A 17,582-nucleotide genomic window follows, 5' to 3' on the forward strand; every position below is an offset into this window, starting at 1 on the left:
TACAAATATCCATAGATTTTTAAATTATAAATGTACAATTAATTTAAGTGATAAAATGTTAAATTATGTACATACATATATATATATATATATATATATATATATATATAAAATAACAATAATATGTATAATTTATATATAATACATAGTTATTTTAAAAATACATAAAATGAATAACAATAATAAACAAAGAATTTTAATTATACAATTTGAATAGTTTACTCGAAACAATTATTATTTTTTTTTGTGAGGAGAGGGCTTAATTAATATTATCTTTTTTAATTTGCTGTACAGTTATAATATTCTAACGATAAATTATTTTGTTTTTTACAAAGTTAATAATGTAAGCATAAGTTAAATTAATAAATAAAAAATCATTGAATTTAAAACTACGAGTGTAAATTTATGGTATTACCTACAATTTATAAAATATCTTTGGGAATTATATTTTCTATAAACTACACGATTATTTGAGAACAATTAGAAGTTAAATATAATTAATGTTTATTTATAAATTTATAAATTTATTAATACAATCAGAAAATTTCCTATTTAAACTTTTAAATATTTCCTAACTAGGTAATAGGATTGTAGACTTCTAGAATTTGCGTGTTTTAGTTGTTTTTTTTATTTTTTTTGATGATAAATCAATAAATATCATGAAAAAAAAAATTTTGTTTGGAAGTTTAAAAATCTAATTCTAAAATGTTTAGTCAATTTCTTAACTATTCTGGATAATTTATTATACAATTTAGTGTACTCAACTTTATAGCTCAGTAAAAAATTTTAAATTAACTTAAATAATAAAAAATAATATTACCAATAATACGATACGGTAATAAAACTGCTGTTGTATGTTGTATGTTATTTAATCCCATGTAATATGTGGTTTCTACAACATATAATATTCAATTATTATTTGATTATTTAGTTCTATAAATTTAATTAGTAATACTATATTATTTTTATTTATATAATTATAGCTATTAATAAATGTAATTTTACACGTTTAACGCTAAAAAATACATACGAATTTTACGAAATTACGTACTAATTCACGCAGTAAAGAATTATTACACTATTTATAAATTCTTTTTATCTTAGATGTGTTCCATAAAGGCACTCATTAAATTTATTGGTATAATACATATTTAGATATTTTTCGATATTGTAAATTCGTAATGGACATATACTACATTTTTAGTTATAATAATAAAAATAGGGACTAATACTGTAATATTTAATACTGCCATATTATTATATAAAAGGTATATTAGTCTACATTTCAACCTCCGCTCCATGCCGAAATTATTCAAAATTAAATACTAATTAAACTTAATTTACCTTTTCTGATTAATATATATTATACAGGCCTAAATGTTATTTGTCTTATAAGTCATAACAGAATGCTTTAGAGAACGTATGACAAATTAATGTAACAAATATATCGGTATTAATTTACTATTGTTATAATTTTTTTTTTATGTGTCTTGATTTTGTATATGTAAATAATTGTTAATACATTAATTTCATTACCCTGTACAATTAAGTTTAATATTTTAATTTTGAAACTATTATCGTGATATAAAATAACAATAAAGTTATGATATACCTACGCTAAGTATATGCTGAGACAATCGATATGATATATTCTAAAATTGATTTGTTATTTAAAATCAATTATTTTAAAAACTGTATTCATTGAAAGAACTGCTGAAGCGGAAGTAAGAATCGTATTGACGAACTGAACTCTTCCTTTATGGAGACTGGAGAACGTATTTACAATCTGACACCGGCAGGTGTGTGTGTCGTCAGGCCGGTGAGGTACAACGGATAAGTTTAGCGTACGAGGCTAGATAATTTTATATAGGTTTTTATGTATTATTTATTGAATTTACTACAATAAACGATAGCAGCAGAGGAGTAGTATTGTTTACATAGATCTCTCCTTCACTCTCGGTTATCCAAGAAAAAAAATTTAAAAAATACTGTATGCATATAACTACTTTAGATAGGCTCAATAAAAAAGAATTAGAGAACTAGCGTGTCGTATGATTACAACATTGTAGCCAATATGTTATAACTATGTTATGAAAACATTTCTGTGAATTCTATTGGAAACTACTCAACTGCAATATGCTTAATCAGTATTCATATTGTTCTGCTTCAAAATTCTGTATTTTAATATTTATATAATTGTACATTTAACATAATAGCATAATACTAAATACATATCCTATTTCACGTAGGTAATAATATCATATATAAAAATCATTAAATCAAAACAATTTGTGGCGTTTTTTTACAATAGAATTTAAGTACCGATATAAATCAAAAACTCGTTTAAAAAAGTGTACAAAATATGTAAGTGTTATATATTATTAAAAAATAAAAAATAAATCCATATTATAAAAAAATAATAATATAATAATATAATATAATATTCAATTAATCGACTGCAATTTATTGACTTCAACTTTTGTTTGCAAAATAAGAGCAAAAAACTAAAAAAAAAATAACAAAACTTAAATTAGACCACTTCGTTGAAAGTTTAAACAGTGGGGGGAGGGGATTCGTCATTGAACTGGCACGTGGCCATGGGGAAAAACATAAAAAAGAAGATTCAAAGAATGGTAACTGACGGGAGCGTCTGTAGTGCGCGAAGAGGCAGCTCGCACCATCGCGGCGCGCGGTATTGATTAAACGCACGCTTTTACGGCTCGCTCCACGACGACCAGTGTGCCGCTTATATTTACTTTTCGACGGCGATCGGGCACGACCGCGGAAATCGGCGCGACACGAATCTGACCGCAAGCCATGTATACAGAGTGCATTTGTGTGTGTGTGTGTGTGTGTGTGTGGGAGGGAGAAGAGAGAGAGAGAAAGAGATAGAGGAACGCATATACAAAGCAATTCTTTTTACACAAACACTTGTCATCTCGAAAAGTATACATGTTTTTGAAACATTGATAGAAGGAAAAATAAATAATCGTCCAAGTATGCAGATTAAGAGCATGAGAGGGACATAATATTACAGAGGGTTTTGTTGGACATGATAAATACAAATGACCACCTTGAGCTGCGCCACTACGCCGATTTGAGTGACCGGACAACGCGTATATCGTTTTTAGCCGATGTCACGTTTCATCGGCAGCACTCGTAAACCTAAAACAAAACACGTATTGTATATTATACGTATTATACATCGTGCTGCACGTACACGGCGTTGCGAAATGGCAAACAGAGAGGTTAAGTTATGTATAGGGTAATGGATCACCGAGGGGGAATTTTTCTCGTTTTTTTTTTTTTATTGTGAGTATAGAATCAGACGGGGTAACGAGCTGGACCTGCGCCCTATATGTATACACAACATTAATCATGTATAAATCCGTCAGAATAAATGTATACATTGCAGTGTTGTACAATTTCGCACGATCGTCGAACGTGATCCCCGCGTTCGCACGTGAGGTTTGATACGATCTCTTGCTTGAGTGAATATATTTTAATTATTTAGGTATATTAATCATATTTTTAATCATTTTATTTTTACTATTTTTCAATAATATGAATCAAAAAGAAGATTAAATTGTAAACAAATATCCAATGTACGTTTAAAACGGTTTTTGCTTTTTAATAACCAAATTTAAATGGTATCGACTAATTTTTGCCCTACTATATAAATTTACCAATGGACTAACCGAGTGAGGAGCAGCTTTAGGCTTGCGTATTACTTTTATCCCGTATCAATATCTGATAACCTGTAACATTTTTACGAAATAATTATGTGTATGATGAGATTATTATTTAAAGTTAACAGTTATGAAATGAATAATATGATTGAATTTGGTAAAAACCTTTGAAGAACAAATTATTGATGATCATGAATCATTTTAATATTGATAGTAAGTTATAAGTACATAACGAGTTACTTTTTTTCAAAATAACTTCTAACTTAACAAGATACAATTTGTTTTACAAAAAGCAATTAATAATCAAAACTACTTTTTTAATTAATTTTTTATCATTCTTATTTATTATAAAACACTTGAGCTTTACTAAAATAGCTCACTTAACTCCAAACTCAGTCTATTTTTAATATTGAAACTTACTTTTAAAATCTTATGATATAAAATAATGATAACTTAATATTACAGGGTTACCTCTTTAGGTAGTTACTAATAACCTTTATTATTATGAACATAATATTATAAATTGAATTCATAAATAAAATTAAACAGATATAATATTATATATTTCTAAATAAAATATTTTAAATTTTTGTTTAAAAAACACAAACGTAGAATAAAAACTATTATAAAATTAACTTGTAAAATAAACTTTTATTTTACTATTATAGGTAAGTACTAGGTACATAAAAAAATTACACTCATGTATAATATGTATAATCAGTGGCGCCGAACCTATACATAAATTAAAGTAATTGCTTCATATAATAAGAGGGTAGGTGATTTTATTTGTATTTATGTTTTTGTTTTTACATTACATAATATTTATACTAAATAATAAAATAAATAACTCAAGTTATTAAGAATTAGTGGTAGACAACATCCTCAGTGATGGTGGGTAGGCGTATAAATATTTTGATTTTGCTTCACTTAAATGTATATGACTTGGCGCCATTGTGTATAATATGTATTTAATATTTAATACTGTATATACAAATATTACAAATTATAGGGCATATGTGTAGATAAATACGCTTATATTTGTATATTTTTTTACGTAGGTAGAAAGTTCCTATTCCAATTTTGATAAGTGAATGTAAAGTCTTTAAAATAATTACTATCGATTCGTTTAACATTGCACCTGTATTAGTATAGTCGGAGAAAAAAAACCAATTAAACAAATTCTCTTGATAATAGTTATATACTATGTATTAGAATATCAATTGAATAAAAAACTTTTTAAATGGAGAATTAAAATTAAATTAACTACACTAGGAGGAGTTAAACTTACTAGATGTTTAATTATTAACAAAGATCAAACGATTAAATTATATTAATACTTTTTTGAAATGTACACAGTTATAACTTTTATTAAGTATACAATTTACTAAAATACTAAAGTACTTAAAAATTAAATTTAGAGAACAGAAATTAAAAATGTTTATCTATTTAATTTATTTTAAATCAAATTAATACATTTTTTTCTAGTCGCTGTTTGTAGAAAAGTATTAATTAAAATGCCTTACAATTAAATACAAAATATAAATAAATTTAACAATTTCATGCGATATATTTACACTATACATTTATCTTTAATGTGTAGGTATAATGCTTAATAGTTGCTATTTAAAAAGTTAAAATTTATTTTTTTGATAACTTTTAATTTAACTAGTTAAAAAATATTAGAATGTTAGAAATTAACTTAAGTTAATTACTAAGTTATTTCTTTTTATAATCATTGTAATTTAATTTAATTTAATTTAACTATATCGTTAAAATTAACATTATTTTTAAAAAGTTATTTACAATTTTTTGTATTATTAACAGTATACCCTTTGTGTTGATTTGTGTTGATTTGTTGTAATTTTTTTTTTCTCGATACTTATTAAAATCGAATAATATTGTAATTATGAATACTATTGTATGAGTGCAACGACAATATTATTATCGTTGTGATCGTCTAAACTATCTAGGTGATTTGGTTTGAATTAGAAATAGTAAAAAAAATAGTAATAAACTAAACTAAAACTAGTTATTTTCCTTTTTTTTTTTTTATAAACAAAAAACCGCTTCAACAACAAAGATTATTAGTGTGTAAATTACATTTTACATTTTTACATTTATCTGATAATTTTTCGGGCAGATTTTTTTTTACCCTGAGGTCTTTGTATCTTAAACACTCAGTTAATATGTGTTTTACTGTTATTCGTGTTCCGCATGTGGTACAAATTGGTGGTTCTTCTTTGGCCATTAAGAAGTCGTATGTAAATTTTGTGTGTTTTTTCCTTATTTTATGAGTATAGTTAAGGATGTTTTTTTTTAAAAAAAAGCTACTTTATTTTTAACTTGGATAAGTTATTATTTTCTTAAAAAATTTTAATTTGACTAAGTTGTTTAAATTAATTAATATTCTAAAATAAACTATAACTTAGATTAATTACATTTTTTTTAGGGTTACCTACTTAATTAAAAATAACTAAAAAAAATGGTTAACTTATCCAGCTTTGATTATATGTAAAATAACCAAATAGCTATATTATTTAATTATTTTAAATCTTTCAGATTTTCAAAAATTAGAAAGGGAAGCAAGAATATGCAGGAAATTACAGCATCCAAATATAGGCGAGTTGTTTTTATGACGTAATAATATTTTCTCACAAATATTAAAGTTAAATAATTTATTTAAATGAATTGTTATTTTAATGTTTATTATAGTGAGATTACACGATAGCATCCAAGAAGAACTGTTCCACTACCTCGTGTTCGATCTGTAAGTAATTGATTGTATTGTATACTAAAATTGTCGTTATAATACGTGTAGGTAGATCTATGGTACTTTTTTGTTTTACAATGTGAAAGAATCATGCGCATATATAACACGAAGCCTTGACTATATAAATATAGTAGTACGTGGACTAGACTCAGAAATAGATTACGCTAACAGACACGAGACCAATATTGTAAGGATTGGCAAAGGCGAACATCAAACGTAAAAATAATTATTATCATACAATAACAATATATATTATATAGTGTATAATAACGGAATAATTAGATAGATAAAAACTTATATAATATGTATAAGTATATATTTTATATTACTGAATTATATTGAATTTAAATTACAAACGTTTATCGTCATTATTTCATTATTTTTAATTGAATAATATTTCGTTAAAATATCTCAGAAGTGTTATTTTCAATTTCCTATAAAGGATGCCAAAATTTAATCAAGCCAATTTTTAATTATCAACTGAACTATTAAAAATCGATATTCAATTACAGGCGAACAGTACATAATATTTGTTATTTTAATGTGTACGAGTATATATCACGCGTCTGGGTTTTCAATCGCCCACTCTTCTAAGGATAACGTCATGAGTTTATCAATCAATGATGCACGTTAATATGCGTTTTAATTTAATAAAGTTACGTCAAAGATATCCAGAGATATATCCAGGTTTTTTTGGTGTTGGCGGGGTTTGGGAGCATTGACATAACAGTTATCACTTTAGAGTTAAAAAGAATATATTTTTTCTTAAATATTATAATATTAACTATTATTTTTATGTTTGATAATATTTTTATAGCCATGACATTTATGCGAATAATGTTTTTTTCACGAATAAATCCAATTATTAAAGAAATTGATTGAGTAATTAAAAATCTTTGTTACAGACTTCTCCTGTTTCATATTATAATTTATATTTATCAATTTTAGTAGCTTTATAAGTATCTTATTATAGTTTTAATAACTAAAATTGTGTCATATTTACAGAATAAATTAACGTAATTGATAAAATAATTACTTACTCTAAATATTATACAATAATTATGTAATAAAAAATATTCGGTTTCAATTCACAGATAATTTGATAAAAATATTTTTTCTGATATATTAAAAATATGTTGTCTTTAAAATAATATAAAAATTAAAAAATAAACTATAAATATCAACACGACAATAAAGGTAAAAATTACAATAATTTTATGATTATTTACTTTAAATGAATTTAAATAACATATAATTATTATTTTTGGGAGAACAGTGTATTGTCATAAAATAATCACTTAATATAATATTTTTATCACATGGGAATATTAACCAGGTTAAGTTCAACAGTTATATCAATATCAGTCTAATTCCATAAATTTCCCTTATTCATAAAAAAACTTATGTAAAAGTTACAAAAAAAAAAAACTAGATGTTTAAAGTAAATACTGGTTAAATATGATTTTCACTTCTCAGTTCTATAAAATACTAATATAATAATTTTTGGACAATACTATTACAAATAAAATTATATCAAACACAACATTAAAAGATAGAAGTCTTCAAATTCTATAGTGTACCTATACTTTAAATAATAATAATAAATTCAAAAAAAATAATGAACACGTTTTCATGTTTATTTGATACGTAATAAAACATTACTCATACTATGTATATTAATCAATAGTAATAAAATTATAATAACATGCTGTTTTTTTTAACATTTTAAAGTAATTAAACACTAAATTAAAACTAAAATGTTGAAATTTTACTATTGTTATAGCTGATAATTCTGAAAATGAATAGTTTCAAACAATACAACTTTTGTATGCATCATTAATAATAATGAATTGAAATAAACGAGGGTGCAGTTCAAATAAGGGTGTGTCTCGCATTTTCATCTTTTGAAAACAACCATTGTCCTTCTCTATTTACGATTTTTCAAAGTGATTAAAAGAATAGTGACCATGTTTCAAATAAAAACGAAGGTTGTTTTTTTAACGACTCAACTACTCACAATCAGTAGAACAAGAAAAATAAAGAAAATGCTACTAGTATAATCATTATTCATTATATTATTCCTATTAAAATAATCATAAATAAATGAGTTCTTAATTATTATTATTAAAATAATATTTTTTAATTTTATGGTCATAAAAAAATTTATCTCGTATAAAATTAATCTAATATTTTATTTTATTTTATACAGTGTGACAGGTGGCGAGTTATTTGAAGACATCGTAGCAAGAGAGTTCTATAGTGAAGCTGATGCATCGCATTGCATTCAGCAGATACTGGAAAGTGTAAATCACTGCCACACAAACGGGGTAGTACACAGGGATCTAAAAGTGAGATTTCTTTTTCTACTTCATTATTTATAACTTTATGTTTTTTTCATTGTAAGTACATTGTTATAATCTCGCTGTGGGTATAGTGGTGGACAGAAATGAAAGACCACACGGGAAAAAGTTTTTCACCCCATTCTACTATAATCTTTTGCTGTAAATCAAAGACGACAAAAGAAATTTATACGTTTGTTGACGATTTGCAATCTCTTTATTTTCTAAAGTTTCTAAAGGTTAACAATAAATTTGGTACTTTTTTCCACTAGAAAAATCCTGTGTACATTAACTTGTCATCTGGACAATGATGTAAATCTAGGTTAGTACCTTATAATAAAAATACCACATTTAAAGTAGGTAAGTAAATAGTCACTGAAAAATGGGAATATAGTTCTTTATACGTACCATAACATGAAGTTATATGATCGGAGCAAATTAAAAGGGTCTTAATTGGATTCTAAAAGATAAATAAAATAGATATGTCTATTGTATATGTGTAATGACCATTGATTATACGAGAACAACCGTGAACGCGTTGGTATATAAAAATAAAACTAATCGTATACGACGTACAGTATCAGTGATAAACGAAGTTATTTTAAGGGAAATGTATTTAGTAATGATGTTAGTGTTGCGATATATTAGGTACTTAATTACGGTATTTAGATTAATAAGAAAGATGGGCAAGATATTTTCCAAAGGAATTAAATAATAAAGATGAGTGGCAAATGAAATGTGTGGGTATTCGGAATTAAATGTATATACTTTTGTTTTAAAAATGAAATTGCAGAATGTTGTTACATTTTATTAGCATTGTTGACGAGTAGTGCTATGAAATCAGCCTTTGATTATTTTCTTAGATGACCACACAGTTGTTGGCACATTTTGTTTATGAGACGATTCTTGACGATCTATTGATTGTTTGTATAGTTAAAAGGGTTTGATAAACTTCAATCCAAAATTTGTTTAGGTCAAATACATACATAAAGTTAACACAAAATAATAAAGTTAAAATATACAAATTATATTTTCTATATAAAGAAAAAAAATAGCTATCAAAAACTCTAACGTTATTTTTTACCTTTATGAGCTGTGACTTAGTTTTTTACGTTGTAATTATAAAGTTTTTCATTTTCCTGAATACGTTTAATAAGTGTTAAATACTCTCATTAATTAGTACTTCAGAATTAATTTTAGAGAAAAAATTTAATTTAATTAAAATCTGGAATAGGTATAATAAAATAAATTGTTATTATTATATTTCTGAATGTGTGTATTTTGTATGTACATAAAAACTTACGTTTATATATTATTTATCAAACGAATATTTTACATGTGTAAGTATAGAAACTCATCCTCATAATGTGCAAATACGTATCTTTAAAATATCTACTATTCACCTAAACTAATTTAAATAGATTAAAAGGCTAAATAATAATTTCAAAGCAAAATATTTGATTTTAAATGTTTTATTTGTTTAATTGAAAATATTGTTTGAACAAAATATGTATTTTAATTACACAAATAACAATTTGATATTATTTTACTTTTATAGTACTGTTTTGCAATTTCATTATTTATTTTAAATTTTAAAATATTTGTAATCATACATTAATCAAAATAGTGTTAAATGAGGGATTAAAAATATAACAAACTTTGGTTAGTAGTACATTGTATTTTTTGTTTAATGTATTTACATTAAAATATTAATTAATGCCAAAAATGTAGTATCTATTCCTTGTATATTTAATATTTATGTGGTTCTTAAAAAAAAAAAAAAAAAAACATTATAATCATAACTATATAATATTTTTACTTATAGGCCGCTGTATAATATAGTAAAGTTGTTCGATAACTTTGAGTTTTATTCTTTTTTCTTCTATTAAAATTTTCTTTTTTCTATAATTATTTTTACTTATCTTGTTAACACATTGATTTATGGTTTCTTTTAGTTAGTTCTATCCTTTTCTAAAATGTTTTAAGTGTTTTTATGAGAATGAACTAATGAAGTCAAAAATATAAAATATAAAATTAAATTAATTATTTATATTTTGCTAAATTATATATTACTTACGTATCGCGTTTTAAAATGTCATTTTAAAATTGAATACTCGATTCAATTAAAATTACACTAAATGGAAGTTAGAAATTTAAAAACTCAAGATGATCGATTAAATTATTATGTATAATTTACTTTCTAATTCATCATAATAATAAAAAAAACATCGATACTTAAATAGAAATATAATACATATATTTTTTTTAATATTATTATTAAAAAAGAAATGAAATGTTTTGTCTTTATAATATACATTTGCATAATAAGTTATTGTGGTAATAATATTTATAAAAATAACACGAGTTTTGTGGTAGGGAATGTACCCATAAACCATACCCTTAAGAATTATAAATTTTTATGTTAAGCATTGTATTTTTTTTTTTTATACTTACCATAATACCATGTCTGTTCTTTGAGTTTACAAGATGACTATTTAAATATAGAGTTAAAGTTACCTATTTGGATTAAGAGATAAACATTAAAGTAGAATTTCATGTGAAATCATTTAAACTGGTATTTAAGTATTTTTAATTCAAGAACGGTATTAAAAATACGTATATTGAATTATTAAATTATAATAATTTTTATAGATTTTTTAAAGATAAATTATCTTAATACATTTAAAGATAGTATTTAAGTTAATTTTATCACTGTGATTTGCTTTATTACTGATTCAATTATTCCAAACATGGTATGGGTAGATTTAATATTGTCTATTTTTATAAAATGTGTCACTTTATGAGCTTAAATTTAAATATGCTATATTTATAATATTGAAATGCATTAAAATATTTTATCTTTGTTTTAACTTTGTGATTATTGAAGAGACATTTCCTTACAATCCCCATTAATTAGATCATGAAGGTTTTTTTTTATAAAAATACTATCACGATATGATTATTTCCATGTTTTACATCTATATCTTTAAATACCACGAAATCATTTCCATTAGAATGACTTGAAATTACTTTTTGTAAATCAGTCATCCCCTTTCTGATTGTATTCTCTTATTTTTAAAATATGATTTTTTTTTTTATTTTATTTTACTTCTTGTCCATCAAACGTAAGGCTATCATTTATATTTCATTTTTAAATCTATACTTCGGAGAAAATAACTTAGCAGATTTTTAATAATGTTATTTTATCATTACAACAATAAACATACTAGATATTTAAACCTATTATTTCTAGAAACAAATAACAGAAAATATAATGGATTTTCTTAATACATTTAAACACGCAGCACTATTTTATAATACTAAATGTTTAGTAGCGTGTTACAACTTTCTATTGTATTCAAACAGTATTAAAAACAAAAGTATTCAACTTGAAATTTTTATCATTTTATAACATTGATTTTATAAAATAAAGCATAAATTCATTAAATTTTCAATGTTTTTATTTTTACCATGATCAATATAACTTTTTTTTTTTTTTTATAAGTATCTGTCTTCTATATCTTAGTATAATATATTTTAAAATATAAGATAAAATATCAAACAATTGAATCTTAATTAAATATAAGTTTAAATGTTTAAGTAATGCACTTTTACAAAAACAAAGAAATACGAATTATCGTAGATTTAGATTTTTTTTGTACTATTGTACATTTTTAATTCAAATTCAATTATATTACATACAAATAATACAATTTCTATCATATTTAAGTGATGATTTGAGTTTTGAGCTTATATCAATAAGTACTGAGGTACTTATTCTTAGAACTATTTCAAAACGTCATACAAATAATAATTACAACAAAGTAACAAAAATTGTTTGAAAATAATTATTTTACATGTGAATATCCAATTTAAATAAAAATTTTAAATTTAAATGCTTATAAAAAAATTATTGTGACTATAAGTTTTTGATATTTATAAATAAAAAAAAAAAATAATAATAATAAAACAGCACTGTAAAATCAATACTTTAATCAGATTCTAAAATTAATATTTAACAGTATAGGTTAATCAAACATATTATATATATTTACATAATAACTAGGAATTTTTTTTCAGCTTTCTAGTAATAAATAATAATATTTAAAATTATACACTTAATAATAGTGTACATATTACGGAGGCACCTACATTCTAACTTTTGTTTATTATACATTTTATCATTTTCCCATCATTGTTGCTGGCACACCTCCTGAGTCCTAGTTGATAATAAACAAAAACCAACAACGTGTCGTTATACACTATAAATATTTAACCTATATAAGATACCACAATAAAATTTACTTAACTATATCCCAATCCCACCTTTTTGACAATAGTCATTAATGCTATTAAAACTATATTTGTATATCTTCTAGCCGGAAAATTTGTTATTGGCTAGCAAAGTTAAAGGCGCTGCAGTCAAGTTGGCCGATTTTGGGTTAGCTATCGAGGTTCAGGGCGAACAACAAGCGTGGTTTGGCAAGTGGAATCATTTTTCTTATTTTGATTTTAGCATTTTATTGTAAGCGTCGATTTCAGGTTTTGCCGGAACTCCAGGTTATCTGTCGCCTGAAGTACTTAAGAAAGAACCATATGGAAAACCAGTCGACATTTGGGCATGCGGTTAGCTAATGTAGCTATTTAGACGTATAAGAATAATTTTTAATATTTATATTTTAATTAGGTGTAATACTTTACATATTGTTGGTTGGATATCCACCGTTTTGGGATGAAGATCAACATAGATTGTATGCCCAAATCAAAGCTGGCGCGTATGATGTAAGTTGTAACCACAACAATACGTAAAAAATATTTGAAAAATTATAATTGCAACTATTGATTTTTAAGTTCTTATATAGTTTTAAAAGTTTATTATCTAATATATTTTTATCATGTAAAAAAAAAAAGATGTAAATTAAACATTATACATTACTTTGTGAATTAGACATATTGATAAATTATAAAAGTAAAAGTACTTAATACATTTTGTCGAAAATAATAGATGTAAAATTTTTTATTAATTATTATAATTTATAAATCATGATTCATGGTTAATGGTTTTATATTTAATTATAAGTTACAAAATCTAACTTTTATATAACTTATAAATTTAAATAATACTCTCAAGTAGTTAAAAATATAAAAATTAGAATATCATGAAAAAATTATAAGTACCTGTAATCTAAGTATGTAACAGTACAGTTTTTGAGGCAAATCTACAAATGCAATAAATAGTCAGTTTCTCAAAATTACAATTTTCAAAACAGCTTCATCTTTTTAATGAAAAAATTTTATTATTATGGGCTGATTAAAACATTATCTTGTATTTTCATAAAAATGTATTATAGTATTAATTTAGCAAGCTATTTTTTTAAATTTTAAAACAGTAAAAATAATTTTAATCATTTAAATTAAATAAATGAGGTTTTCTCGTTTGAAAGTGTAATTTATTTTTCTATATTTCTTAGTATCCATCGCCTGAGTGGGATACAGTTACACCAGACGCAAAAAATTTAATTAATCAAATGCTAACTGTGAACCCTGCTAAACGGGTCACAGCATCTGATGCACTCAAACACCCATGGATTTGCGTAAGTTTATTTACATTTTAGGTTTTTATTTTCATAGATTTTTGTAAATAAATGATCATGTACTCTAAGGAGGTAATCAAACCAAGAATAAACCTATTGAGGTACAGAAGGAAACCAAATCGTGAGTAATTTTATCCCAACCTGAAACTTCACTAATTCCGTTGACCATCGATTTTTTACATTTATTTTTCCAGTGATGTAAGATATAAGAATCCTGTACATATTTTTATTAACAAACTATGATTCGAAATTTTAAATACTTTATATTCCACGTTTCATTTAATATTTATAAAAAAATGTATTTTTAAACTAACAATTATAATGTAATATACTTAAGTGTACTATTATACCCGTATATCAATGCATCTTAAACTATGTATCCTTTGAAAAACTAAAGTTATAAATTCAACCAAACTAGGATCATTTGCTTGAATATTCATTTCTCTAATAGACCTGTTATTCCTAAAGTTATTCGTGTTATTGTTTTATGCCATGTTAATAATCGTATCGAACTTCCAATAATCAACTTATAAAAAAAGCACATTTTCTAATGGTACCATGCGGTCGTCATTTGTAATACTCGCATATTGCGTGGACAATAAATTTATTGAAAACACACCACTGTTATCCTTATGTCTCACGTGTTCAATAAACTTATATTTATACTTATAAAATATAAATACGTTCCATTTTGGATTTTTATGAACATTTTGCATGCAAACGTAATATCTTGAGTATTCATAATGTAATTCTGATGGCCCGTTGTGTTTCAGTATCGTGAGAAAGTTGCTTCGGCTGTGCACAGACAGGAAACGGTCGACTGCTTGAAGAAGTTCAACGCCAGACGAAAATTAAAAGTAAATTAAAATTTTTTCCGATCATTTTCAGAGCGAACTAAATCAAACTATCCTTATATGTTTATAGGGTGCCATTTTGACGACAATGTTGGCTACAAGGAACTTCTCCAGTAAGTATGATGTACACGGTAAGTGCCTCAGGAACCTCAGACAAATTACGTGTGAATGAATATAGGTGACGACGTGAATTTTTTTTGTAATTTTTAGAATTGTTTTTAATTAGATACACTGAATATATACATGTACATAACAAGTTTGTTTGAAACACAATTTAGGTGTTTATACGAATGGGTATAGCACTTGTATATAAGCTAATTTATTGGTCCTTATACCCCTACGAAGTTAAGTTTTTTAGGGTTTTGTTTGATGTTTATGTGAAAGTAGCCAAAACGGGATCTTTACAGTTAACAATCCTATCTACCTACCTATATCTACACTATTTATTTATTTATCTTTTTTATCCTACTGATTTAATAGGTTCATTATACCTATTTCATATACATTGTATTTACTGCAATACTATTGTTATACGAATGCATCAATATTATTATTATATTATATTCTACATATACCTTTATTTCATCCTTTACCTTAGTATTAAATGCTATAATATATTCATATAGGTAGTGCTACATTGAACATATTTTGTGGATATCATAAAAACAAACCATCATGTATTTGTATGAATTTGTCTGAAACATTAAAGCTACACATTTGTATCCCTTACCTTACACCCTATTGTAGCTGCATGTCGTAGGTGTTATGATTAAAAATATACATTATAAATACAACACTCCTGGTATAAAAATCATTAAAATAAGTTTCGTATTTATACAACGCTAATGAGTATAGATTAAATGTTTAAATATAAAATTAATAAAATATTTAATAAAACATAATCTAGAATTTATTTTATAATCATAATATCCACTATATATTTTAACCAAAATCATTATAGTTCTTCTCATTATAAAGTATATTCTAAATCACAATGATTTTTTTTATTATGTCATCACTCATCAAATATAACACAGGATTAAATAGTTTTTACTATTCACCTTTAATTTTATACAAATAGAATAACTACCAACTATTACTTGTATGTTATATGCATTATCTACATTATAGGTACTTAAATTTGTTATGCGTATCTGTTTTTTTCCATACTGTAATTAATTTCCTTTGAACAAAAATAATTTTTTTAGTTTTAATTTATATATTATACATCTATACTATGTATACAATATGCTTTTTAAAGTTCTCACACATTTTTATTTCATTATTTTAATATTGACGAAAACTTATTCAAGTAATTATTTAAACAAATTGAGAGTGAAGTTTTAATTATTAATTTGACTATACACTTGTTACAATAAAAATGTTTTACAAATATTTAATAATTTCATACAAGCAAACCGGGAGGTCAAAACCCCAAAGAGACCTTTTCCAGTATACCCCTTTACAATATTATAACACCAGTATGAATACGTTATTATTTAGTAGTATTTAATGTCTTTTGTCATGGCATAAACAAACATATTTTTTATCTACACAAGATGTCTATACTTATTTGGTTAGTTTCATTAAAGGAAAAAGCTTCTCATAGTTAATTTCATTAGATAACTATATTTTAAATTTTCAATACTTGTTTGTATTTAATATATTATGTCTAGATAAATACAAAGTATTTATGTACACATAGTATATATTATAACATTGTCATAAAATAACAATTATTATTACTAAAATTATTTATTTCCTACCACAAGTTTTACGTGGTTTTATTATTGGTATACAAATACATAACATTTTGCTAACTTATTCAAATAAGAAACCGATTAATAATGTTAGATTTAAAATATTTATTTACGGAGAATTATTAATTTTTAATCTTATATAATATGTAATAGTATGACGTATTCATTCTCTCCAAACGCATAACTTTCTCTTTTTGATAACATTTACATATACCTTGAAACAGAAATGATACTTGTCATGCAATAGTTTTCTAACATTATATGTTATAATATTTATGATAGTTTCATAAACTCATTTCATAAACAATATGTAGGTAACATCTCAAATACAGAGCCACTGATAAGTGGCAATGGCACAATAATTATTGTGGAAAAGCTAGAAGAAAGAAAAAAGCACTATCACACACTTCAAACTAAACATTTTATTTAGAATATAAATAATTAATAAATAACAAATATTAAAATAATTTTCAAACAATTAACAGTATCCAAATACACTTGTTTTCTAAATCAACAGAAATCAGTTTTTGGAACGGTTGTAGTAAGTTGATAAAATAAAGGGTGACCACACTATTA

General features: G+C 24.3%; 1 protein-coding gene across 18 annotated transcripts in view; it reads left to right on the forward strand.

Annotated features, from left to right (window-relative positions):
* The window catches only part of LOC112601865 (calcium/calmodulin-dependent protein kinase type II alpha chain), a 49,058-nt gene that overhangs the window by 15,735 nt on the left and 15,741 nt on the right, over positions 1–17,582 (forward strand). For 10 of the 18 annotated variants that reach the window (XM_025349701.1, XM_025349709.1, XM_025349712.1 and 7 more), the window contains exons 3-11: positions 6,249–6,308; positions 6,402–6,456; positions 8,669–8,807; positions 13,178–13,280; positions 13,341–13,424; positions 13,486–13,580; positions 14,270–14,392; positions 15,166–15,249; positions 15,317–15,359. In XM_025349701.1, the coding sequence (XP_025205486.1) occupies positions 6,249–6,308; positions 6,402–6,456; positions 8,669–8,807; positions 13,178–13,280; positions 13,341–13,424; positions 13,486–13,580; positions 14,270–14,392; positions 15,166–15,249; positions 15,317–15,359 (786 nt within the window). Of the gene's footprint in view, positions 1–6,248; positions 6,309–6,401; positions 6,457–8,668; positions 8,808–13,177; positions 13,281–13,340; positions 13,425–13,485; positions 13,581–14,269; positions 14,393–15,165; positions 15,250–15,316; positions 15,378–17,582 lie in introns of all 18 variants that reach the window. The other 8 variants (XM_025349700.1, XM_025349702.1, XM_025349705.1 and 5 more) reach the window with 1 other exon arrangement.

This window comes from Melanaphis sacchari, unplaced genomic scaffold (assembly GCF_002803265.2).
Source record: "Melanaphis sacchari strain LSU unplaced genomic scaffold, SCAv2.0 Contig7_pilon_pilon, whole genome shotgun sequence".
Classification (NCBI taxonomy): Eukaryota; Metazoa; Arthropoda; class Insecta; order Hemiptera; family Aphididae; genus Melanaphis; species Melanaphis sacchari.